The sequence below is a fragment of the Oreochromis aureus genome, linkage group 4 (genome assembly GCF_013358895.1).
Source record: "Oreochromis aureus strain Israel breed Guangdong linkage group 4, ZZ_aureus, whole genome shotgun sequence".
Lineage (NCBI taxonomy): Eukaryota > Metazoa > Chordata > Actinopteri > Cichliformes > Cichlidae > Oreochromis > Oreochromis aureus.
In genome coordinates, this window is record NC_052945.1 from 22,307,453 (window position 1) to 22,332,630 (window position 25,178).

Consider the following 25,178-nt stretch of genomic DNA (forward strand, 5'->3'; position numbering starts at 1 on the left):
CCTATTTGCACTACCTTGCCTGGTTTACACTCAATGTCATTTACCCTTACCTGAATATTGTATATTGTATATTGTATAGCTTTTTTTTTTTTTTTTTTTTGTTATATGTAAAATTGTACTGTATTTATTTAAATTTTTACTTTTTAATTATTTTACTTGCATTTTTAATCACTCTCTTATATTTAAATGTTCATTTGGGTTTGAGAGTAAAGAAATTTCTATTCTCTGTATGTCCTGTACATGTGGCAGAATTGACAAATAAAGTTGACTTTGACATATGTATCAGACTATGTATCAGAATTTGCATTTGCTCAACCACTATCTCTATCAAGAATAGCAACCCATCTTACTTGCATTTGTTCCATTTCTTTCAGTTAAATAATAATCAGTTATCTTAGAGCTCCTCCTCTGGTGGTTTCATGTTATATCTGTTCAGGCACTGAGAGGTTTTTGTTCAGCTCTGCTGATGGTTTGTGATACTGTGGCTCTGTGGCACAATAATAAACAGCTGAATCCTCAGTCGTCAAGCTGTTCATCTGCAGATACACCTGCTTTCTGCTGTTGTCTCTGGAGATGGTAAACCGACCTCTGAATGACTGAGAGTAGTAGATGTCACTACCATCATAGTAGATCCAAGCAATCCACTCCAGTCCTTTTCCAGCAGCCTGTCTGACCCAAGCACCATGAATATCACTGCTGAACCCTGAGTATGTACAGGTCAGTCTGTGGGAGTCTCCAGGCCTTTTAATCACTGATTCAGACTCAGTCAGTGTTTGACCCTCAGTACCTACAGACAAAAACATAATTAGCTTCTTTATATCAAACATTTCATAATGTTTGCAGAAGAAATGTGCTGTCCTTACCAGCCCAGTAAACTGACACTATCAGAAAAACAAAGGTAAACTCAGGACACTTCATTGTAATAGTCATGTCTCTCTGCTCAGTCTACAGTCATGAAAATCTCCCTTTGTTATATTTGGCAACACATGTGTAAAAATCTGAATTTGCATAAACTCCTCCTTAAAGAGAAACTTCATCTCATACAAACATCTGCACACCACTTATATTTAAAAAAAAAAAAAAAGCAAATCTCATAAATTCACAAATAATTATTATTGTTTTTTTACTTAGTAAAGAAAAAATTGTCTTCAAAATTTAATCACCAACCAAAATCTCCAGGGCTGATATATGCAGCACTGACACTGCTGAAAGCCAGTCCTTATATATTATTATTTTTAGACTTTCAGATTGACCACAATAATAAAGAGAAAAATCCCCAGTTTACCATTTGTTCATTATTAAATGTGTGCTCCATAAAGTAATACAGTAATTAACAATAGCTACTTTATGTCTCTTTACCGTTAAAGCTCATCTTGATGGAAGTGGATTCACTACAACATCAGCTGTTGATTAAAAACAGGAACCAGATCATTAAACATTTTACGAGGCATCCAAAACTTGATAATACAAAACTAAACTCTAATAAAACTAATCTTCAGCATGGTGAATATCAAAAATGGTTTTTCAGTTAAAAAACAATTAAAAGGCAACCAAACACCACTGACAGAATGAGGACGATGGGGTGTTTGCCCACAGACAAGCAAAAACAAGACTATATAATTAGATTATTTGATCTTGACATTATGATGTAGCAGACCACAGAGCTTTAAAAAAATCTCTCTACAGCTTAAAAAACTATTGAAGCTGTATTTCTGTGAAAGTGTAGATGAGGGTGGAGGCAAAGCAAACCCTTCTCTTGATATAGTATCTCCGTGTCACTGGCAACAATAAACAGCAGAATCCTCTGATGTCATCTGCAGATTCAGCTGCTTTCTGCTGTTTTCTCTGGAGATGGTAAACTGGTGCTGAACTGCTGCGATTAATATTTCTGTCTAACACTCCCTCTATCAAGAATAGCGACCCCTTAACAACCTTTCCCCCTTTTTTTCCTTAAATATACCTTAAATTCATTATTGGTCTTAGAGCGCCTCCTCTGGTGGCTTCATGTTACAAATGTGTGCATGCACTGAGGGTTTTTTGTTCAAGTCTGTTGATGTTTTCCCTTACTGTCACTCTCTGGCACAGTAATACACAGCAGTGTCTTCAGGCTGCATATTCTGTCCATTTAAAGTTACTGTCTTGCTTGAAGTGTCTAAGTCAGGGGTCTGCAACCTTTTACACCCAAAGAGCCACTTGGACCCGGTTTCCACGCAAAAGAAAACACTGGGAGCCGCAAATACTTTTTGACATCTAAAATGAAGATAACACTGTATATATATTGTTTTTTGTACCTTTGTGTGAACAACTAAGGTGTGCTGCTTATGAAATCCATGAAGTGCTACAGAGAAAATTACATTTTATTTATGTAATCAACACATTTTGAACTCTTAAAGAAATATAACAAAAGCAAAGACACCCAGCTGAACTAAAATGATCCATGTAGCAAACAAAAACTGTTGTGAGCCGCCTCCCTTATATCTCCTTTGGGCTTTTGGAGCCTTGACCTGACTTTTAAAAAATAATTGGTTAAAAAAAAGCTCTATGCTGCTGAAAAATTGAAAATAGATATTTGCAAAATTCTGCCTAAATATGTATTTTACCTGGTTAATTGTGCGGCGGGGGCGTGGTCTGCAGCGCCGCTGCAGGGAAGGCGGACGCACCTGAGCGGCACCCGCAATCACGCCTTGCCGCCGTAAAGTCTGCGCTATCTGTGCTGTTGTGTTGGTGGTGTGTGTCGGGCTGTGAGCTGCGAAGCTACAGCCGGCTGTATGCGTACAGCAACCGCGTGTGAAAAGCGCGTTCATGCAAACATCGTCGGGTCTGCCGTGGTATGTTTACAATGGGACTTCTGCTCCTGAACCTCTGCGCACAGCGTCTGCTAATCGGTGCTGTGCGAAGTCAGTTTACGCAGGACTGTAAGCTGTCATCTGTCGTCTGTGAGGCGTGAGCAGTGTTTGTCTTTAACATAGTTCACGGTGCAGCTGCTGACATAATGTGGATCCGAAGATCCATAATTGGCCTACCCGGGGTTGAAAGTCTCGATAAATGGACGGTGTTTCGGCGGGAATACCGGCTTCCGCGAGTGTGACGCTTATATTGAGCGAGGAAAAAATAATAGAATATAATTTTATATTTATATTTCAATATCACAATAATCTTCCAATTTAGAACTACAAGTTTAAAAGAACTAACATAAATAAAATACACTTCAGCGAAATACTTCTAATTTATTTTCCCAAACCACGTGGAGCCGCACTATAAGGACTAAAGAGCCGCATGCGGCTCCGGAGCCGCGGGTTGCCGACCCCTGGTCTAAGTCAATGCTGAATGTGTTCTTTAGTGAATCTTTATAGTGAGAGTCCCCAGTACGTTTCACCCCAATCCACTCCAGTCCTTTCCCTGCAGGCTGTCGGATCCAAGCTGTGTAGTAGCTGCCCATAGAATAAGAGACCTGACAGGTGATGGTCAGACGCTGACCTGGCTGCACAATCACAGAGGCTGGCTGTGTCAGCTGTTCACACTTCACACCTGTGGAGAAACATGTTTAATGTAGTAACAGTAACAATCAGTGTGCTGTGATCATAGTGTTTGTGTTCAGTGAGACTCACAGGATCCAGCAGTCAACAGCAGCAGAAGAGCTACAGAGAACATGTTGGTGCTCAAGATGATCTGATGGGAGCTTCTCATCTTCTTCTGTGACTGACAGCATGATATCAGACTTTATATCAGCCTGTGAGGAAGTTTGATTTGTATCCAGATGGATGCTGATAGAGAAGAGAAAACAGATCACACTGTGGCATTAAGTAGTAAAGAGTTTCAGCATAATTAATAGAAAATTACTGATGCTCATTTACTGCACTGCTTTCATGCAGCAATGTTCATATTTTGCAGTCAGTTGTTTTGTTGGGAAAGATCTGAAACCTAACAGTGATTAGCATAAAGTGTCCAACTGGTGAGTTTGATGCATTTAACAGCTCCTTTTAGTCCCCTTTATGAACTGGTGAGACAGAATACTTCAGAAGTACTTGTTGTTTAAACAAATGATAAAAGATTTAATAATGAGTTTGCTCATATCATCATGCTGATATTTGTCCTGCTCAGCAGCAAATCCAATTAGATATTAAATATGACTCATTTATGTCCCATTTCAGTATTTTCAATGTTTATATTGTAATGTAAAAATGTTTTCTAACATTTTTGACAATAAGTTAAACAGAAAATCAAAGACTGCAAAAAACCGGTTCCTGTACAGGAAAGACTGAGGGCTTCTTGGGGCTTTTAAAACACTGGAGTGGAGGGAATGGACTCCAAAGCCTGACCATTCAAACCTGCTGAACAACCAGAAGAAAAAACAGATCAGTGAAAATCAGGAAGAAAAAAACAATTTAAACAAATGATCTAATTAAAAAAATAATAATTTATGTATCACAACAGTGCAGACGGACAACTGTCAGCAGGACAGACAGTCTAAGCATCATCTTGAAAGTGAAGGTGTGAACGAAGGGTTTCAAATCAAGAGGACAGAAGTCCGCCACCTGGATTTTACTAGGGAGAAGTGTGTGGCTTAAATTTTATTCAAATGCCTAAAAAGAAAATGTGTTGTGGATTTTATTATGACATACATACATGTATACACTAGACATGTAATAATAATTACTCACATAAATTCTGTGTAATCATATATACTCATATATACTATGCGCACTTACAATGGAGTGTTTTATATAGTTGAGTCACTGTGTTAAGCATTTAACCTGCATGTTCAAAACACACAAATCATATATTTAGGTCAAACATATCTATTAATGAAAAAGTTTGTGCCACTTGTTGTATGAACACATGCTTATCAATACTGTTTGAAAATGTAATAATTAGGATCAATAAGTAACCTCTGTTTGTGTTATGGCCAGCGGTGACCAGTCCACACATAGGGTTATTCAGCTTGGCACTGGTAAAGTATGCACATAGGACCCTTTCTCGGCGTTCATCTGCGTTTATCTGTACCGTCCCACGTTGTGTCCTGACCTTTCAATGCGTATACAGCAAGTAAACCTGGCCCCGCTGGGCATGCACCAGGGATTCAGGTTCTAGCCTCAGCCGCCGGAAGGCGAGAAAAACCCTTACTTAGCATAGATAGTAGTTTACATCTGGCATGCGCACCTGACAAAATTGTCAAATTGATTAACTGTTAACTGCTGTTTTGCAGACTTTCGGACTTACTTTGGCCAGAAAGCTGACAAAAGGTCTCAATTCAATGATGGATGTACGACTGGTTCTTGAGAAGTTATGGGGTCAGAAAGTTATGGATCACCAGTGGAAGATGAAAAGAAAGAACAAAGGATGAAAGGGTACCCAACGGCAGGAGGGGGGATCACAGACCCTATATAAGATGAGTTCGATATGCACTGGGTAGTTTTTGTCTGCTGTTGTCTGTGTTGTGTTGCTTTCTGATCTGCATGTGCTTACAGCAAACACCCCGGGGGAGCTTCTTGCTTTTTCCAGTGTTTTGCTGAACTTAATTGTTCAATAAAACAACTGGCATAGAACTCTGCTCTTCTCCTGTGATTTTTGTGTTTTTGATTTTATTCTAACCTAGAGTGGTTGAACCATCTCTAAAATTTGCGACTCAACAAATGTTGCATTGAATATCCCTTTTTTCAGTATTGGTTTTAGTTATAAATCTACAGTGTGTTTGCTTCCTGCAGCAAATGTGTTTTTTTGCACATTTTAAACTTTCAAATATTTTAATATCCATTTTCCAATAATTGCATATAGATATTAGCAGTACTATTTCCCGTCATTAGATATGCTGTGGCAAAGTTTGATGAACACAGCTGCAAAAACTGATACAGTGATCAGAGAAGCTGACAGCAATGTGGATAAATCTAAAGGTCCAGCACACAGACAGACACGCATTTATGACAAAGTATAACAGTGAGTTCAGCCTCATATCATCTTCTTCTGAAAAAACAATATCTGGAACACAGAAGTTAATTTTTATAATGTGATTAATAATACAAGGTTAAAAAACAAAAAATGAGATTTTTTTGTTGTTTTGTTTTTGTTTAATGTTTTAACTACTTTTCTAACTTGGGGTCATAGAGAAAGAGCAGGTACGCCCTGGGTGAGTGACCAGTCTGTCACGGAGCTCTGTTCTAAATGAATGAGCCATAAATAAATATTTAATTAAACTGAATATCACAGAAATTAGACCAACAGAATGAGTATTTTCTATTTTATGCTTATTCTATCCAACCTATTATGACTCATTTCATTTTATCCTGCTAACATTTATGCAGCATATTTGTTCAATGCCATTTTTTTTATTTTTATTGTTTCTAAACATAATATTCTTCTGTTTCTATAATGTATAAAGTACATTTCTTATTGTTTTTATCTGAAATCCTTCCATGGTTGTTCCATTCACCGTGTTTTTGTTCATTCTCCTAATGGTTTTCCAGTTTTCCAGCAGCAGCATCAGTAGAGATGCAGAGAACATTTGGTACTGAAGGTGATCTGATGGGAGCAAGTCTTCATAGCAGGTGGGTATGAAGGTACCATGAGGAACTGAGACTTCCAGATGCAGACTGACAAACTGGTGATGGCTAATTAACCGGACACATGTAGTGCATTATGTTGACCATTTTAATGAATTATTTGTTACTCACTGAACAAACATTGCCGGCTAAAGTAACAGTTATATTGTTGGTGGTTTAAGTCTTTGTGAGCTGGATAAATGCCGACTCACTGTGCAAGCTTGCTTGAATGATTCTAATTCAAACATTAGCAGCTATTGTAATGTTTTTTCTTCACATTGATGCATTCATTGTGCTACAATGTGTGAAATCTTTATCCTGCAGTTGAATAAGTGTGTGTTGCTATTGTTGTGTTGGCTGTGCAGCGGTTTAAACTTCACAATATAAATGTAAGAACAGTTACATTCAGTGTGCCGTAATCCAGTTGTCAGTGTTTCTGTTCAGTGAGATTCAGAGGTTCCAGCAGCAGCCACTCCACAGAACATGTTGATGCTGATCTGATGGGAGCTTCTCTATGGGCTCAAATTGTGGTCATAAATATTTTGTACTTGTAAATCAAATGTGTAGTGGTGAACTGAGTTTTGTAACCTTGTAAACCAAAATATCTGTTTGTGCATCTATAGATGAGAATTTGTGTTTGTAAAAAATATTTACACAAGTTAATTTTTTTTTTTTTTTGTTAAGGTCTGATTACAGATACAAAGAAAAAACTACGTATAAAACGCTGCGCTCAAGTTCCCTGGTTGTGTGTGAGTTTCAACTTGCAAGTACGAATTTTGACCCGGTTTTTCTTCCTTTGAGCCTATTGGTCAATGTCATATCAATCACAAATTTAACAATACAATCAGAGAACAGATATGTTTGGCTGTCAGAGGGGTGCTTTACTGACCTAGAAATAATAATGTAGTCTAGTCCACTTTAAGTGTTCAAGCAGAGGAGAAAAGTGTTATATAAGGACCAGTCAATGTGTACATCCAGCATTTTTGTGCAATTTATTGCTCACAGTTTGTTTGTCTTAAACAAACAAGAATATATAAGGGGATTAAAAAAATTACATTGATGATGTTCAAAAGAACTCGTATATTAGGGTGAAAAACATCATTTAGAAGAAGGATGAAAATTGTAAGATTATTTACATAGATTTACACATGTCCCTTTATTCTTCACAGCCATAAATACGTATAAACATGACAGCTTTGCAAAATTATTTTTACAATAAGGTAGTTTTATTGTGTTTTTAAGTATTTTTACGGAGTATGATTGCTATGTTGTATTTAATTTACGTGACCGTGAAAGGCAGAAAACAAACTGCTGAGTTTTTGTACAGAGTTTCTTCCTCTTGTATCACTGTGACTCTCGAGCACAATAATAAACAGCAGAATCCTCAGTTGTCAAGCTGTTCATCTGCAGATACACCTGCTTTCTGCTGTTGTCTCTGGAGATGGTAAACCGGCCTCTGAATGACTGAGAGTAGAAGCTGCCACTACTGTCATGCCAGATAACAGCAATCCACTCCAGTCCTTTTCCAGCAGCCTGTCTGATCCAAGCACCATTAATATTACCACTGAACCCTGAGTATGTACAGGTCAGTCTGTGGGAGTCTCCAGGCCTTTTAATCACTGATTCAGACTCAGTCAGTGTTTGACTCTCAGTACCTACAGACAAACAAGAATAATTAGTGACTATTTTCCAAGCATATCATTTCACTTTCACAACAATGTAGTAAAACGACTGCACTTTCCTTACCAGGCCAGTAAATTGAAAGGATTAGAAAAACAACCATAAACTCAGGATGATTCATTGCAAAGGCCATTTGTCTCTGCTCTGAGCACAGTGGTGGTTAATCATGTATTCCCTGTCTTATATTCTGCATCATGTCTTCAAACATGGTAGAGATCATAGTTTGCATCAGCTCCTCCTCCTCAAAGACAAACACACATCCTCTTCTTCAGTGTGTATGTTCCAGGAATATTGCTCTGATTTCTTTGGAAATAACAAAACAAAATCATTTCTAAAGTTGCAGAAGTTTAGTTGAAATGCTTCACTCATATACTTAACGTTTTCTTAATGAAATGTCATATGTGATTTTTACTTTATTGCAGTCTAAAGGTAATTATTGTTATGTCATTAATTCCACATCTCCACGTTGCCGATGCAGCACATACGATGATGTCGTATCTGCTGCAACGAGTCCCCCAGCTGCTCACAGATAAGACATGTGACAGGTGATGGTCATGTTATGGTGACCTGACTGCACAAACAGAGGCTGGCTGTGTCAATTGCTCACACTTTACACCTGTTGAGACAACACATTCAATACTGAATCTGTGTTTAAACAAAAAGAAAAAGATAAATCTACAAAAAGGATCTTTATTTAAAAACAAACAAAAACTGAACATTCTCTATTTTGATGGCAAAGTGATGTTGAACTTATGCTGAAATACTTCACATATAAATTTTAAATATATGAATTAGATGTCTAATTCATTAGCCTCCCAGTGTGATCTCCAGGATCCAGATCTGCACAACCAGTAAGACGGCAAATGATTTGTCTGGTTTCTGGTAGGATTCCACCAGTCATCCTGACTGGCAACAGTGGACACACAAAAAGAGTGCACTCCAGCAGGTGTGAAACTGCTCTAGGCTGCAACCTCTCTACTTGTGACGTTGCTGAATTTGATTTTTATATTTTTGGGGGCAGTGCATAAATTGCTGACTGACAGATCAGCTGATCTGTTCTCTGACTTGACTGACCATCGACCTTCTATAACTCTGAGAAACAAACTGAAGATAAGGTTCCAACCTAACCAAATACCTTTTAAAGGGACAATTCAAATAATTAAGGACAATGACTTTTAATTTTATTTCATTTTATGAAAGGCCCAGGTTGTAATTTCTGTTATGAACCTATTACCTGTTGATAAAGCCACAGTTAACTGAAATTCCTGTGTTTTGATTATTTTTACACATATCCAGCTTCTCCCCTAACCTAGAGTAGTAAGGTGTACTTGGGTTACATACAGTAGATGTAATTACGAACAAAATATCATCAAAATGGTTACTCCTCTGATCCTAGGTGTTTTTCATGCCTTTGGACTTTTATTGTTTCTTTCAGCGTGTTGATGATGTCAAAGTGCAGTTTATTTCTCTAAATGTGTTGTGTTTTTTGTGTCTGTGTTTTTGAGTTTTTTTACGGCATTGCTTCCTCTTCTGACAAGGTGGACCAGTGACAGAAGAGTTGTCTCTGGAGATGTTAAACCGTCCTCTGAATGACTGAGAGCAGTGGGTGCTACTACTATCATAAGCAATTTAAGCAGTCCACTAGTCCTTTTCAAGCAATCTGTCTGATCCAAACATTACTATAATTACTGAAACCTGAGTATGTAGAGATCAGTCTGTGGCCTTTTAACCACTGATTCAGACTGAGTTAGTGTTTGACCCTCAGTACCTGATAAACAAATAATTAGCTTCTTATTTCAAGCATATAAATTCATAATGATAGCAAAAGAATACTTTGTCCTTACCAGCCCAATAAACTGACAGGATAGGAAAAACAAACCCAAATCCAGAACTGTTCATTGTAAAAGTCATGTCTCTCTGTCCAGTCTGCAGTGCTGTAAATCCACCACAAAGTCCCAGTGTTATAGTTACATAACCCATAAGTATAAGACTATGTATCAGAATTTCCATTTGCTCAACCAATACCTCTATCATTTCTTTCCCTTAAATAATAATCAGTTATCTTAGAGCTCCTCCTCTGGTAGTTTCATGTTATAACTGTTCAGGCATTAAGAGGTTTTTGTTCAGCTCTGCTGATGGTTTGTGATACTGTGGCTCTTGGGCACAATAATAAACAGCTGAATCCTCAGTCGTCAAGCTGTTCATCTGCAGATACAACTGCTTTCTGCTGTTGTCTCTGGAGATGGTAAACCGGCCTCTGAATGACTGAGAGTAGGAGATCTCATTACCATTAGAGTGGATCCAACCAACCCACTCCGGTCGCTTTCCAGCAGCCTGTCTGATCCAAGCAGCATGAATATCCCAACCGAACCCTGAGTATGTACAGGTCAGTCTGTGGGAGTCTCCAGGCCTTTTAATCACTGATTCAGACTGAGTCAGTGTTTGACCCTCAGTACCTACAGACAAAAACAAAATTAGCTTCTTTATTTCAAACATTTCATAATGTTTGCAAAAGAAATGTGCTGTCCTTACCAGCCCAGTAAACTGACACTATAAGAAAAACAAAGGTAATCTCAGGACAGTTCATTGTAATAGTCATCTCTCTCTGCTCAGTCTACAGTCGTGTAAATCAACCATGTAGTCCTTGTGTTATATTTGGCAGCACGTATGTAAAAATCTGAATTTGCATCAGTTTCTTCTCCTCAAAGAGGAACACATGTCATGTCACACAATCCTCTGCACATCACTTATATTAGTCAGGTAAATCTTATAAATGTGCAAATTATGTTTATTATTTATGAAATAATAGATAATAATTTTCTCTCAAAATGTGTTAATTTCTGATACATTAGTAAAAATCTCCATAAGTGCTAATTATTAAACACATGTTCTATGAAGGTTTTTAATACTGTGGGGACATTGTGACTTGTTACTGTTAAAGCTCATGTTGACGGCATCTCTGAAAAAGTTTCACAACTACAACAATGGCTGTTGCTTAAAAACCAGCGCTAAATCGGGAAACCATTTTATCAAACATCTAAACCTCCACAAAAAAATAAAATACATTAAAACTGTCACTCAGCATGTTACAATAATAGAGATATCAAAACAGACATTCAGCTTAACATAAAAATCCAAACTCTAAAGGCTAAAATTAAATAAAACCTAAATAAACTCAAACAAATTTTCAAACTCAGATATATTTAAAATTCAAAACTCAAAATCAGCACAAAATTCTAAGACCAGGACTTATGCATGGTTTAGGAGTATTGCATTTTTAACACATTTTTTGTTGTTTGGTTTTTTTTTGTTTTTTTTTTCTTACAAATGAGTAAAGATTACATTACAGAGCATTTTCTATTATCTCATGGAAGTAAGTGTTGGATGAGATATTTAGTGTTTGTGGCGTTTTTGTTCAGGTTTCCTAATGGTTTGTGTCTCCATGCGTGTCTCTGTCAGCTGCTCTCTGTTGTTTTCTCAGCAGATGGTAAACTGTAATACTTTTTACCCTGTCACTTACAAACAGTCTCAGCAGCTCTCCTCTCCATGTGTAGACCAAAGTCGTCAACTAAATCTTACCAGCCCTGCTGTTGATTCTGCTCCATCCACTTTTTGGCCTCCAAAGTTAAATTCTTTGAAGACTGAAAAGAGACGTGGTCACTTTTTGGCGACCCCGTCACACCACAGCCCGATCAGAACTGCTTTCCTCATTCATGTATGTGCACTACTCAGGCACTAAATGTACTCTTGCTTCTATGGAGAATTTCTGTCTGGTCCTGAGTCTAATGACTCAGTGGTTTTGTTTTGATTAATATTGTCTTATGTTTCAGTTTAATTCTTGTTAAGATTTTCTAGTTCTAAGGTTTTGGTTCCCGTGCTCCCTCTGTTCAGTGTCTAGTCTGTCTCTCTTGTGCCCTCTGATACCATGTCAGTTATGTCGTGGTGCTAAGTTCATGTCTCGGGGTCTGTGTCTTTTTGTACGCTTTGTATTTCCTGTCTTACTTTGATAGTCTCGTGTGCTTAGGTAGTGTGTATAGTTTCACTTAACTCGTCTTGTCCTGCCTAAGTAGTCCCAGTTGTGTTTCCCTTCTGTCTCCCATTTCTGATTGCTCCGCTGTGTATTTTAGTTCTCTGTCTGCTGCTTGGTGTCGCGTCATACCCTCATACCCGGCTGTGTGTTCTGTCTGCCTGTTAAGCCTTGTTATGATTCCCAGTCTAATTAGTTTTCTGTTCCTTTTGCTGTCCAGCAAATAAAGCTGATTTCTGAGTTTAATGTAGTCTTCTTGAGTCTTACACTTCATTCAAGGATTCAAAGAGTTTTATTGTCATTCGAATCACATGTTTACATTAGGTGGAACGAAATTACGTACACACGATCCCGGAGTGAAAAGAAACAGAATTTAAAAAGTAATAAATAAATGGGTTTTTTTGGTTGTTTTTTTAAGAACAAAACAGAATAAAAAGTGCTAAAATAATACAATAAATAGAGTGCAACAATCTGAGTAACAGTATGGAGTATGGAACGTTTAGTATAGAACGTAGGTATAAATATAGGTATAAATACTTTAGCAACAAAAGGGCATGATGATCAGCATTGATAAAGTGATGGTGTCAGTAAGTGTCAGTAGTGATTGAGGTGCTACAATATCAGTTCCTGTCCATTATGCAGGAGGACACATCTGAATTCTTGTAGAGAGGCAGTGAGACAGTGGTGGAAAATCCAGCGTCAGTCTGCAAACTGCTGATAGGTTGAATGGTGGCTTGGTAACAGCTATAGACAGAAGGAAACAACCTAAGTTCACAATCAAAAGCATAGAAATTCACAAGGAGCATGAGGCCTGGTACAGCATGTTAGCTAATGGACTTGGGAAGAAAGATAGACTGCAGCCTGGTTGATTACTGCAGATGAGAGACAGTTGAGTGGAAGAGGCCAGAGCTCTGCCCTCGGGCCGATCCAGGAGAAACACAACAGGCAGAGAAAAAGCAGCAGCCGCTCACCCGGACCATGACAGCAGAGCCATCAGCTTCAAGGTTTCTCTTTTGTGAGCCAGTCCCCAGACTGGATTTGGGATTGACATGCTCTCTGCTTTTAAGATTATTTGCATTTTTTAAAGATTACTGTTGCATTTAATTCTAACTTTAATCTCTGGTTCTCTTCCACAGCATGTCTTCATCCTGTCTTCCTCCTCTCACACCCAGCAAGTCACAGCAGATGATCGCACCTTCCTGAGCTTGGTTCTGCCGGAGGTTTCTTCCTGTTAAAAAGGGGGTCATCTGATTGTTGGGTTTTAGGGTTTTTTTGTTTTCTCTTTATTGTTGTTGGGTCTTTACCTACAATTGAATTAAATTGAATTGAACTGAATCAAATTAAACAGTGTTATTCCAATTATTTTGGCCTCTCCACTTGATGTGAGTCAATAAATAAAAAAAATAAACAAAGGAGGCTTCTGTCAGTTTGTACAACAGGATGAGAGAGTAGAGAAGAACAAAATTATATTTAGTGTTCAATGAATGTTATACAGCTTATTTTATTGATAGTTGTTCCTTGTACTGATCCTAATGAAACAGTTACTTTTAACACTGCAAAATTTATTTTGCTCTTTTGTTTCTTTTCACATTCATTATATGCCACACATCTGTCAGTGTTCACTAAGCATCAGTGAAAACCTAGATTAAAATTTTTCAATGACACTGAATCTCTCATAACTATTATGAACATAAAGATGGAGACAGCTTACTTAGGAGCACCTTTACTCTTCTTACACTTCAACACAACAACCTCCTTTTCTCCCCATGTGACTGCATGAGCCAGTCAGAAGCTGGGAATTCTTGTACTTACACTAGATAAATGCAGGTAATCATAATAATTTATCTTCATCTATTTTTATTCAGTTTATTTATTTATTATATGGGGGGAAAGTCCTGTCAGCCCTCTGCTGAGAGGGACATGTTCATCCATCTGATTTGTTTTAATAAACCTAAATTTTAGGAAGACCTTCTGTAAATCTGTTCAGTTTTATTCATATAGCACCACTTAACAAATAATTCATGTCGCAATGCACATTATGTTGTAAGGTAAAGACCCCACAGTGATAATCTAGGACAAATGTTTGAATTATTAACGAAGTGAAGTCGATAATCAAAGGTGAGTTTTTGGCTATAACTGACTACATATGTATACTGTGTCATGATTGGACACACATGGACGTAAACCACAACTTAACTGCTCGCCTGAGGCAAAACAGCCACACCAGTCATTCTAACCTAAAGGTACAAATATTGATAAATGTGCAAATATTGTTAAGAATTCTGTTTGTCAGGCATCCTGTTTGAAGAAAACACTTTGAAGCTACTTGAATGTATATGAAAGCATTTACAAGAGTACATGTTTCAAGGAAAATAAAAAAGCTCAAATTTTAAAGACTGTAAGTTATTTGGTTCATGTATTAGTCTGTTTAGTCATTTTATGACTAGATGGATGCTGTAATTATATTTTTGTACAGTTTTTGACTTGAAGAGAGTAAAAGGAATTAGTTAGAGTGAAAAGAAGCCCCTGGTAATATAAACATTATAGGAAATATTAAATATTAATTCATTATAGGAAAATATCTGTTAAATATACAGAAAATATACAGTGAATTGACTGAGTTTTCCATTTTAGGTGAAGGAAATGTCCGTAAGTAGTACAGAAAATATACTGTAAATCTACAGAAATGTAATAATATCAGAATCCTCAGTCGTCAAGCTGTTCATCTGCAGATACACCTGCTTTCTGCTGTTGTCTCTGGAGATGGTGAAGCGGCCTCTGACTGACTGAGAGTAGTGGATATAGATGCTGCCACCACTGATATAAGCAATCCATTCCAGTCCTTCTCCAGCAGCCTGTCTGATCCAAACATAATGATCATCACCACTGAACCCTGAGTATATACAGGTCAGTCTGTGGGAGTCTCCAGGCCTTTTAATCACTGGTTCAGACTCAGTCAGTGTTTGACTCTCAGTACCAGTACAGAGATGTTAAAGGCTCATTAATCCAAGCATTTCTCCTCAGAATTTTGTGCTTGTTTTTTTCCCTTTGTTTAACAAAGTGTATGTCCTTACCAGTCAATTGAAAAAACAGAAACAATCTTCTGAAATTAAAACATTTATCTTTTATTTTTGAAAAAAATCTGTTCTTACTCGGCTCGTAAATTGACAGGAAAAGAAAAACAACCATAAACTCATCAGAATTTATCATCAAAGCCATTTTTCTGCCAGTCTTCAGTTTTGCAGCTCAATCTTGTCGTGCCCATTTTTATATTCTGCAGCACATATTCAAAGATGGAAACAGCCTGAGTTTGCATCAGCTCCTCCTCATCATCAATCAGTTTATCAAAAGAAAACAAACAGACAGATATACAAGTAATATGTATGTTCATTCATGTTTTACTCAGCAGGGTTTGATCACTCATTAGTAATACAAAGATCATTGTTTTAGTTTTTCCTGATTTTACCCCAAAGTAAAATAAAAAAAAGTTTTCATTTATTTATAAATGTATTTATTTCCTAGAAGTTTAACTCACAACCACAGTAGATCTGACAACATTCATCAGTACAAATTAGTGCAGTTGGGTTTTCTGAGCATCCCAGTTGTCGTTCCTTCACGTCTTTCCGTGATCTCATGACATCAGCCACTGAAAAAACCAAATGATACTTTTTTGACAGGTTGACCTCCACCTTTCTATCATCTCTACAGATGGTGAACCACACTTTAGATAACTGAAAGAGTATGGTATAAATAATGATGAAATGTGTTTGCGTTTACTGTGTTTGCCATACCTTGTGTTAGAAAAATACATAAACATATATAAACATATATTATTTCATTATATATTATTTAACAAACATCAGTGTGCTCATGTAAAAACTACTGGACATTTGTTTTTTATTTAAATCTAAAATCTTGACTACATATCTTGACTATGTATTCTTCTGAAATTATCCTTAAAAGTTTACATACATTTTTTCATATTATTTTATTAGTATCAGAAAATATGCTTTTATATATTGTAATATCACAAGTGTTTTTGTGTCAGTGAGGATTCTCCTTCTTATTGTTTCATCATTTACCATCTCCTCAGGTGTTACAGGTCAGACTATGGAGTCCATTCCTTCCAGTCCTGTAGTGAAACAGCCTGGGGAGACTCTCAGTCTCTCCTGTAGAGGATCTGGTTTCGCATTTACCTGCTGTACTATGCACTGGATAAGACAACAACCAGGGAGAGGACTGAAATGGATAGGTGTTGGCCACAGACCTTCCAGTGATAACAGATATGTGAGCAGTTTGAGAGGACGTATAGAAGTCAGTCGAGATGACAGCAAAAGTATGACATACCTGATGTTTTCCAACTTGAAGTCAGAGAAGTGTGCTCATCAGATGCCATTTACACCAAAACTGAAACCAGGTTCTCTACAGGGAATACTGATGGTTTCCTGGGGTTTTATTAACACTGGAGTGAATGGACTCAATAGCCTGACCATTCACATTTGCACAAAGAAACAGAGGTAAAATAAATGAAAATGATTTAATAAATTAATAGGAATGAAAAATGTAGTTAGGGCATTCTACCATAAACCAAATTACAGGGAAGACAGAGCACTGTCATCATAGCAGACAGTCTCAGCATCATCTGGAAAGTCAGGGTGTGATGGAAGTGCTTTGAGAGGACAGCAGTTCAGCAACAGGACAGAAATCTGGTTTCGGGATTTTACTATGGAAGGGCTAAAATGTATTCAGAGGTACCTCAAAATAATAATATTACATTAAATTGATTGATTTTTTTCTTTATTTTTTTTCTTTGCTTCCAAACATGGGCTCAGTTACTGCAGCATATGTGTTTTTTTAACTACTAAACTCTGGACACATTCACTTTATTGAATACCTGTCTCCAGTAACATGTGCTCAGTGTTTACTACCTTCGCCTTACAAGAGTTCAGGGTTGGGGTGGGCGCACACTCTGTGATTCTCTGCTCTGTCCATGCTTATGTTGATCTTCTCCAGCTCAGGTTTCAGATCTGTATTTATCAGTCTTACAGACTCAGTCAAAACAAATTCTGAATGTCAAGAGTTTCATTTCCTACTTAAATATCAGTTATATATTGGTCCTTTTCCACCAGAATATCTGATCCAAGCAGCAATAATATCACCACTAGACCCTGAGTATTTACAGGTCACTCTGTGAGATTCTCCAGGTTTTTTAAACACTGGTTAAGTGCTTGACCCTCGTTTCTTACAGACAAACAGCAATAATTAGTGTCTGTATTTCAAACACATAATTTCTCATTCATTTGTCTCTGCGCAGTCTACTGTGGTGGTTAATCATAGTTGGAGATCAGCTTGCTTCATCTGAATTGGTGTTGGTAACATTTGTTGCTACTACTACTTCATTGAAGGTAGTGATCACACCATGAACCTCAGTCTGTCTGAAAACATTTCATTAAAGAAGGCAGTAAAGCTTATTCATGCCATGACATTTTATTTAAGAGCTATATCAAGATCTTTCAAAATCAGTTTTTTAGAATTTCAATTCAATTCAATTCAATTCAATTTTATTTATATAGCGCCAAATCACAACAAAAGTCGCCTCAAGGCGCTTTATATTGTACAGTAGATAGCACAATAATAAATACAGAGAAAAAGCCAACAATCATATGACCCCCTATGAGCAAGCACTTTGGCGACAGTGGGAAGGAAAAACTCCCTTTTAACAGGAAGAAACCTCCAGCAGAACCAGGCTCAGGGAGGGGCGGCCATCTGCTGCGACCGGTTGGGGTGAAAGAAGGAAAACAGGATGAAAGACATGCTGTGGAAGAGAGACAGAGATTAATAACAGATATGATTCGATGCAGAGAGGTCTATTAGCACATAGTGAGTGAGAAAGGTGACTGGAAGGAAAAACTCAATGCATCATGGGAATCCCCGGCAGCCTACGTCTATTGCAGCATAACTAAGGGAGGATTCAGGGTCACCTGGTCCAGCCCTAACTATATGCTTTAGCAAAAAGGAAAGTTTTAAGCCTAATCTTGAAAGTAGAGATAGTGTCTGTCTCCCGAATCCAAACTGGAAGTTGGTTCCACAGAAGAGGGGCCTGAAAACTGAAGGCTCTGCCTCCCATTCTACTTTTAAATACTCTAGGAACAACAAGTAGGCCTGCAGAGCGAGAGCGAAGTGCTCTAATAGGGTGATATGGTACTACAAGGTCATTAAGATAAGATGGGGCCTGATTATTTAAGACCTTGTATGTGAGGAGCAGGATTTTGAATTCAATTCTGGATTTAACAGGAAGCCAATGAAGGGAAGCCAAAACAGGAGAAATATGCTCTCTCTTTCTAGTCCCTGTCAGTACTCTTGCTGCAGCATTTTGGATTAGCTGAAGGCTTTTCAGCGAGTTTTTAGGACTTCCTGATAATAGTGAATTACTGTAGTCCAGCCTGGAAGTAATAAATGCATGAACTAGTTTTTCAGCATCACTCTGAGACAGGATATTTCTAATTTTAGAGATGTTGCGCAAATGGAAGAAAGAAATTTCCCCTCAAACTGAAGAGTTTTTCCTTCCCACAGAAACACTTTTGAATACATTATTGGTCTAAGAGCTCCTCCTCTGGTGGCTTCATGCTACAACTGCTCAGCCACTGAGAGGTTTTTGTTCAGCTCTGCTGCTGCTTTGTGTTACTGTGGTATCGGGCACAGTAATACACAGCAGTGTCTTCAGGCTGCATATTCTGTCCGTTTAAAGTCACTGTCCTGCTTGAAGTGTCCAAATCAATGCTGAACTTGCTCTTTAGTGAATCTTTATAGTATGAATATCCAGTACTTTTCATCCCAATCCACTCCAGTCCTTTCCCTGCAGGCTGTCGGATCCAAGCTGTGTAGTAGCTGCCCATAGAATAAGAGACCTGACAGGTGATGGTCAGACGCTGACCTGGCTGCACAATCACAGAGGCTGGCTGTGTCAGCTGTTCACACTTCACACCTGTGGAGAAAACATGTTGAATGTGGTTCTATAAAAGTAACAGTGTGTGGTGTCCATGCTGTCAGTGTTTGTGTTCTGTGAGACTCACAGGATCCAGCAGCCAGCAGCAGCAGCAGAGCTACAGAGAACATGATGGTGCTGAAGGTGATCTGACGGGAGCTTCTCATCTGATGAAACTGACGGACTGATTTCAAGTCTTTATTTCAAACTGAGAGGAAGTTCACTTTGCATACACATGGAAACTGTCAGGTTATAACAGAAACATGCGTTACCGCTTTGCTAACAGAGAGTTTGGAGAGGTGAGAAACTGAAATGTAACTTTAAAAACAGATTTATTTGAAGAAGAATGAAGCATTAGATTATGTTTTTTAGGCAACATAAGTTGCCTGTTGAGTACTGTGAAAGTATGAACAAAGTAAATCAAAATGGATTCTATTCATTACAACCAAAATGAATGAATGGATAATGATAACCTTATTACAGATCAATGCAGTTCAATTGTTTATTATATTGAGTTGGAAGTCATTTTGTGAAAGTAAATTGCTAATTTTAAGAGCTGTGTACAGTGTTTCTTCGCCTTGGTTCTGAAGATGGTAAATCTGCCTCTGACTGACTGAGAGTAGTGGATACAGCTGCTGCCATCACTGTTATAAGCGATCCATTCCAGTCCTTCTCCAGCAGCCTGTCTGATCCATACATAATGATGATCACCACTGAACCCTGAGTATGTACAGGTCAGTGTGTGGGAGTCTCCAGGCCTTTTAATCACTGGTTCAGACTCAGTCAGTGTTTGACTCTCAGTACCAGTACAGAGATGTTAAAGACTCATTAATCCAAGCATTTCTCCTCAGAATTTTGTACTTGTTGTTTTTTTTCATTTGTTTAACAAAGTGTATGTCCTTACCAGCCAATTGGAGAAAACAGAAACAATCTTCTGTAATTAAAACATTTATCTTTTATTTTTGAAAAAAAAAACTGTTCTTATTTGGCTTGTAAATTGACAAGAAAAGAAAAACAACCATAAACTCATCAGAATTTATCGTCAAAGCCATTTTTCTGCCAGTCTTCAGTTTTGCAGCTCAATCTTGTCGTGCCCATTTTTATATTCTGCAGCACATAATCAAAGATGGAAACAGCCTGAGTTTGCATCAGCTCCTCCTCATCATCAATCAGTTTATCAAAAGAAATGTTCAAGCTAACCAAACAGACAGATATATAAGTAATATGTATGTTCATTCATGTTTTACTCAGCAGGGTTTGATCACTCATTAGTAATACGAAGATCATCATTTTAGTTTTTCCTGATTTTACCCCAAAGTAAAATAAAAAAAAAATGTTTTCTTTTATTTATAAATGTATTTATTTCCTAGAAGTTTAACTCACAACCACAGTAGATCTGACAACATTCATCAGTTGGGTTTTCTGAGCATCCCAGTTGTCGTCCCTTCACGTCTTTCTGTGACCTCATGACATCAGCCACTGAAAAAACCAAATGATACTTTTTTGACAGGTTGACCTCCACCTTTCTATTATCTCTACAGATGGTGAACCACACTTTAGATAACTGAAAGAGTATGGTATAAATAATGATGAAATGTGTTTGTGTTTACTGTGTTTGCCATACCTTGTGTTAGCTCAGAAAATTCATAAACATATATAAACATATATTATTTCATTATATATTATTTAACAAAAATCTAAAATCTTGACTACATATCTTGACAATATATTCTTCTGAAATTATCCTTAAAAGTTTACATACATTTTTTCATATTATTTTATTATTATCAGAAAATACTTTTAAATTGTTTTTTCAAAATATGCTTTTATATATTGTAGAATCACAATATATATTATATATATTTGTGTCAGTGAGCTGATCATCATATTCTTGATCATCTACTGCCCCCTGTAGGTTCCTGTGAAACTGTATGGCTGAAGGTTTTTGTAAAGCCTCCCTCATTACTTACACCACTGTGTGTATCTGGCACAGTAATACACAGCAGAGTCCTCTGGCTTTAGGCTGGACAGTCTCAGATACACCATGCTGTTGCTGTTGTCTCTGGTGATTTCTATACGTCCTTCCACACTGCTCGCATACACTGTTTTACTTGCATCAGACCAAATAACTCCAAGCCATTCTAAAGCTTTTCCTGCAGATTGTCTGATCCAGTGCATTCCATAGCCACCAAAATTGAAACCAGTTCCTCTACAGGAAAGACTGAGGGCTTCCTGAGGATTTTTCAACACTGGAGTGGAGGGAATGGACTCCATAGCCTGACCATTCAGACCTGCCAAAAAACATGAAAATTATAAATAAAAAAAGATCAGTAATGTGAGAAACAAATTCAAGGACATGTGAGTAATTTCCACATTCTGTATTATAAATTCTAGTAACTTACAGGGCAGACAGAGCACCGTCAGCAGAGCAGACAAACTGAGCAACATCTTGAAAGAGAAGGTGTGAAGCAAATACTTTGAGAGCCAGTCATTAAAAGAACCTGAGTGTGCCATGTGAATTTCAATAGGGAGGGGCTAAACTATCTGGGTCACATAACATTCAAATGCATCTCAAAATAAAAACATTGCATTTAATTCACTCTTTTACTTCTGCATTAGTTTTTCTTCCAAACATGGACTCACTTGTTGATGGGAATAGTTTTTTAGCATTAAAAGACATCGTACTCACTCTTTTTCTGGGTATCGTTTTCCAGGAATCTCTTGCCCACAGATGCATGTTTCTGATCTCATCTGAATCTCATCCTACCAACCTGCCGACTATTAATGGTTGTATTAATTATTGTCTCTTTAACATTTTCATTTCTCTCTTGACTTTTTACACACCGCACCTGATCACAGCAGATTGATGCCCTCCCTGAGCCTGGGTGTCCTGGAGGTTTCATTCAACTAAAGGAAGCTTGATTCTCTCCCTACTGTACTTTCAGTCAACTTGGATTTCTCTTGAAAAAAATATTGGGTATTTATTTTACAACATGAAGTGCACAGAAAATACTTTAAAACTTTTATTCACAAGACATATGATGGCTCTTGCAACAAAAGGATTTTTTCATGATCAATATTTTATTGTAATATCTTTTTAAATTAAATGTATTTCTCCTGTTTCTTCTAGTTTGGCCACTCTCCTCTTTGGCCCTACCTTTCAGTGGGTTGCTCTTGCTCGAGGGCTCTATGCTTCTGATTTGACTTTCCCAATCTGCAGTGCTCTTTTTATATTGTTCATCGCCTCTTGGTTTCTCTTTTTCATCCTTTCCAGTTATTGCAGATAATGGCACCTCTTGAATCAGGCTTTCCAAGAGGTCCTTTTTCTCTTTCTTCGCCACTGTCATGGCTTTTCTTTGTAATATTGTTAGGATTTTACCTTACAATATAAAATATGATTAGATGATATTTGCTTTAAAGTAAAAATATATGAATAAAAATGGATTTACTGGAATGTCAAAGAAATTAGAATAAAAGATTTCATGCTGACGATTGCTAACTCATGAATCATTTCAATCTATTTTGCTGACAATTAAATTAATTATTTAAATCATTACAACTGGAATTAAAACTCCATCCATCCATCTATCATTCTGTTCTACTTAGTTGATTCATCATTGTGGATGGCAGATAGATGGACTTTACAACGAATGGCCTGAACTGTCTGTTTCACGTATCATTCAAATGAATCTAAAAACAAAATATGTTGCATCAAATTGTATGCTTTTGTTTTTTAGAGTTGTTTAGCACTGGTTTTATTCCCTTAGATTCACTTTCTATGGGAGATGGTTGTTTGTAACTTCTAAACTATAAGCTGAAACATTTTGAGTTCCTTCTCTATTTTCCAGTAATGTGGTACAGATATTGGCAGTGCTATTTTCCTGGTTAGGGGGAGCTATGCTAGATGAACACAGCTGCAAACCCTGCAATCTTACAGTGATCAGAGAGTTCTTGCTTGAGTGTTGACATATTTTTTCATACTGATTTTTATCATTAGTTTTCACAGTTGTGTATCTAGAAGTACATTTCATAAACATGCAGTCAGACATAGAAGAACATGTATCATATTCTGAATAATCTCTTCAGCAGTAAGTCAAATATAAATGGTCAGGAGAATGAGCAGCATTCTGATGATTATGGTTATATGAATTAAATATATGGTGATATATGTGCTCATGTGCATATTTCAATTACTGATTAATTTAAACTTATTCATGCCCTCAGTTTTAATGCTTATATACTTTTTCATATTGATTTTCTTTATGAATCACCTTATCTTCAAAAACAAATGTTTTATAAATATTCTCACTCTTATCATGTCTTCTTTAAAATGTTGTAATATTTGTAATCATCTACTGCCCCCTACAGGTTGTTATGAAAATATATAGCCTATGGTTTTTGTAAAGCTTCTCTCATATCAGAAACCACTGTGTGTTTGTCGCACAGTAATACACAGCAGAGTCCTCTGGCTTTAGATTGGACAGTCTCAGATATGTCATCCTGTTGCTGTCGTCTTTGGTGATTTCTATACGTCCTTGCACACTGGCAATATATTCAGTTCTACTTGCGTCACTCCAAATAGTTCCAAACCATTCTAGGCCTTTTCCTGCAGGTTGTCTGATCCAGTGCATGCCATAGCTGCCAAAATTGAAACCAGATCCTCTGCAGGAAAGACTGAGAGTTTCATGAGGATTTTTCAACACTGAAGTAGAGGGAATGGACTCCATAGCCTGACCATTCAGACCTTCCAAAGTACCAGAAGTATAAACAGTTAAAAAATAATTTAATAAAATCATAGTAATGAAAAAAACACTTTCTGTATTATAGCATAAAGGGACTCACAGGGCAGACAGAGCACTGTCATCAGAACAGACAGTCTCAGCATCATCTTGAAAGTGAAGGAAGTGCTTCAGATAGTTAGTGAGAGAACATAAGTGTGGCATCCCTATTTTATTAGGGAGGAGCAAAAATATCTCAGATATATTCAAATATTATTCAAAAGCATGTTCTAACTGCTAATCTCTGCAACACTTTTAAATTCACTTCCTTAATTGTTCATTATGTCAAACAGTTGCCACTCGCAGCAGCTACATGTTAGTGTGACACCAGCTGTTTCTTTACACATGAGTATAAGCATGACGTCCATTTCAGTTTGCCATCAACCTGCAAGACTTTTATTTTCTATAATCATTATTTTATGAATTTTCTTGACAGAATGTTGTACAATTATAGAATAAAGTGCATGACTTTTCTCCAGCGTGTCCATCATTCTCCTCTCTGTCATCTTTCTCCATTTACATTTCATCAGGTGTCTCTTGCTCCAGGGCTGCATATTTGTGATCCGGCCCAACCGACCCACTGAATGTTTGGCTTCTTCTTTTCTCTCTTTGCTTTTTGCTCACTCCACTCAGTCATGGCAGAGAGCAGTCGTCTCTGAATCTGGTTCTGCTGAATGTTTCGTCCTGTCAAAGGAAAGGAGAAAGTTGGCCATCAAATCAAGTTGACTAAGGGTCTTTCAGATGATGGTCCAGGCATGTATTGCACCACGTCTGGATCATCAACTGAAAGTTTTACTGCTACAATCATCTTTGCTGTTTCAGCAAAGTCCAGTTTGGGATTCTTTTAGTGTCATGTTCTCTTACATTAACTCTGATGAAGAAATATGTGAAACACCTTTTTTAAGTCACATTTAAAATCTATATTATATTCACCACAGTAGACCCACATCAACAGCACATCAACAGCGTTCATCAAGACAACATACACAGTAGCCCAGTGTAAGTGGAGTTTGATTCAGTTTGTAACAGTTTCAAGGAAAGCGTTTGGAAAAAGACATAAGATGTAACTTTTTGATTGTTCAACTCTGCTATTGTCTCTTGAGATGCTAAACTTTTGTTTAAAAAGCATTTTGTAAATACTTCAAATGTCTTTGGTTTTACTTGTTGTTTTA

General features: G+C 37.3%; 3 gene segments (V, D, J or C); all 3 read right to left on the reverse strand.

Annotated features, from left to right (window-relative positions):
* Positions 1 to 2,069: 2,069 nt before the first annotated feature.
* Positions 2,070 to 3,651, reverse strand: LOC116318869. The segment is given in 3 exon segments: positions 2,070 to 2,172; positions 3,306 to 3,528; positions 3,609 to 3,651. Coding segments are annotated over 3 exon segments (369 nt in total).
* A 15,251-nt stretch (positions 3,652 to 18,902) lies between these two features.
* Positions 18,903 to 19,382, reverse strand: LOC120440011. The segment is given in 2 exon segments: positions 18,903 to 19,228; positions 19,317 to 19,382. Coding segments are annotated over 2 exon segments (369 nt in total).
* Positions 19,383 to 21,190: 1,808 nt separating this feature from the next.
* On the reverse strand, positions 21,191 to 21,676 carry LOC120440012. The segment is given in 2 exon segments: positions 21,191 to 21,519; positions 21,631 to 21,676. Coding segments are annotated over 2 exon segments (375 nt in total).
* Between the last annotated feature and the right edge of the window lie 3,502 nt (positions 21,677 to 25,178).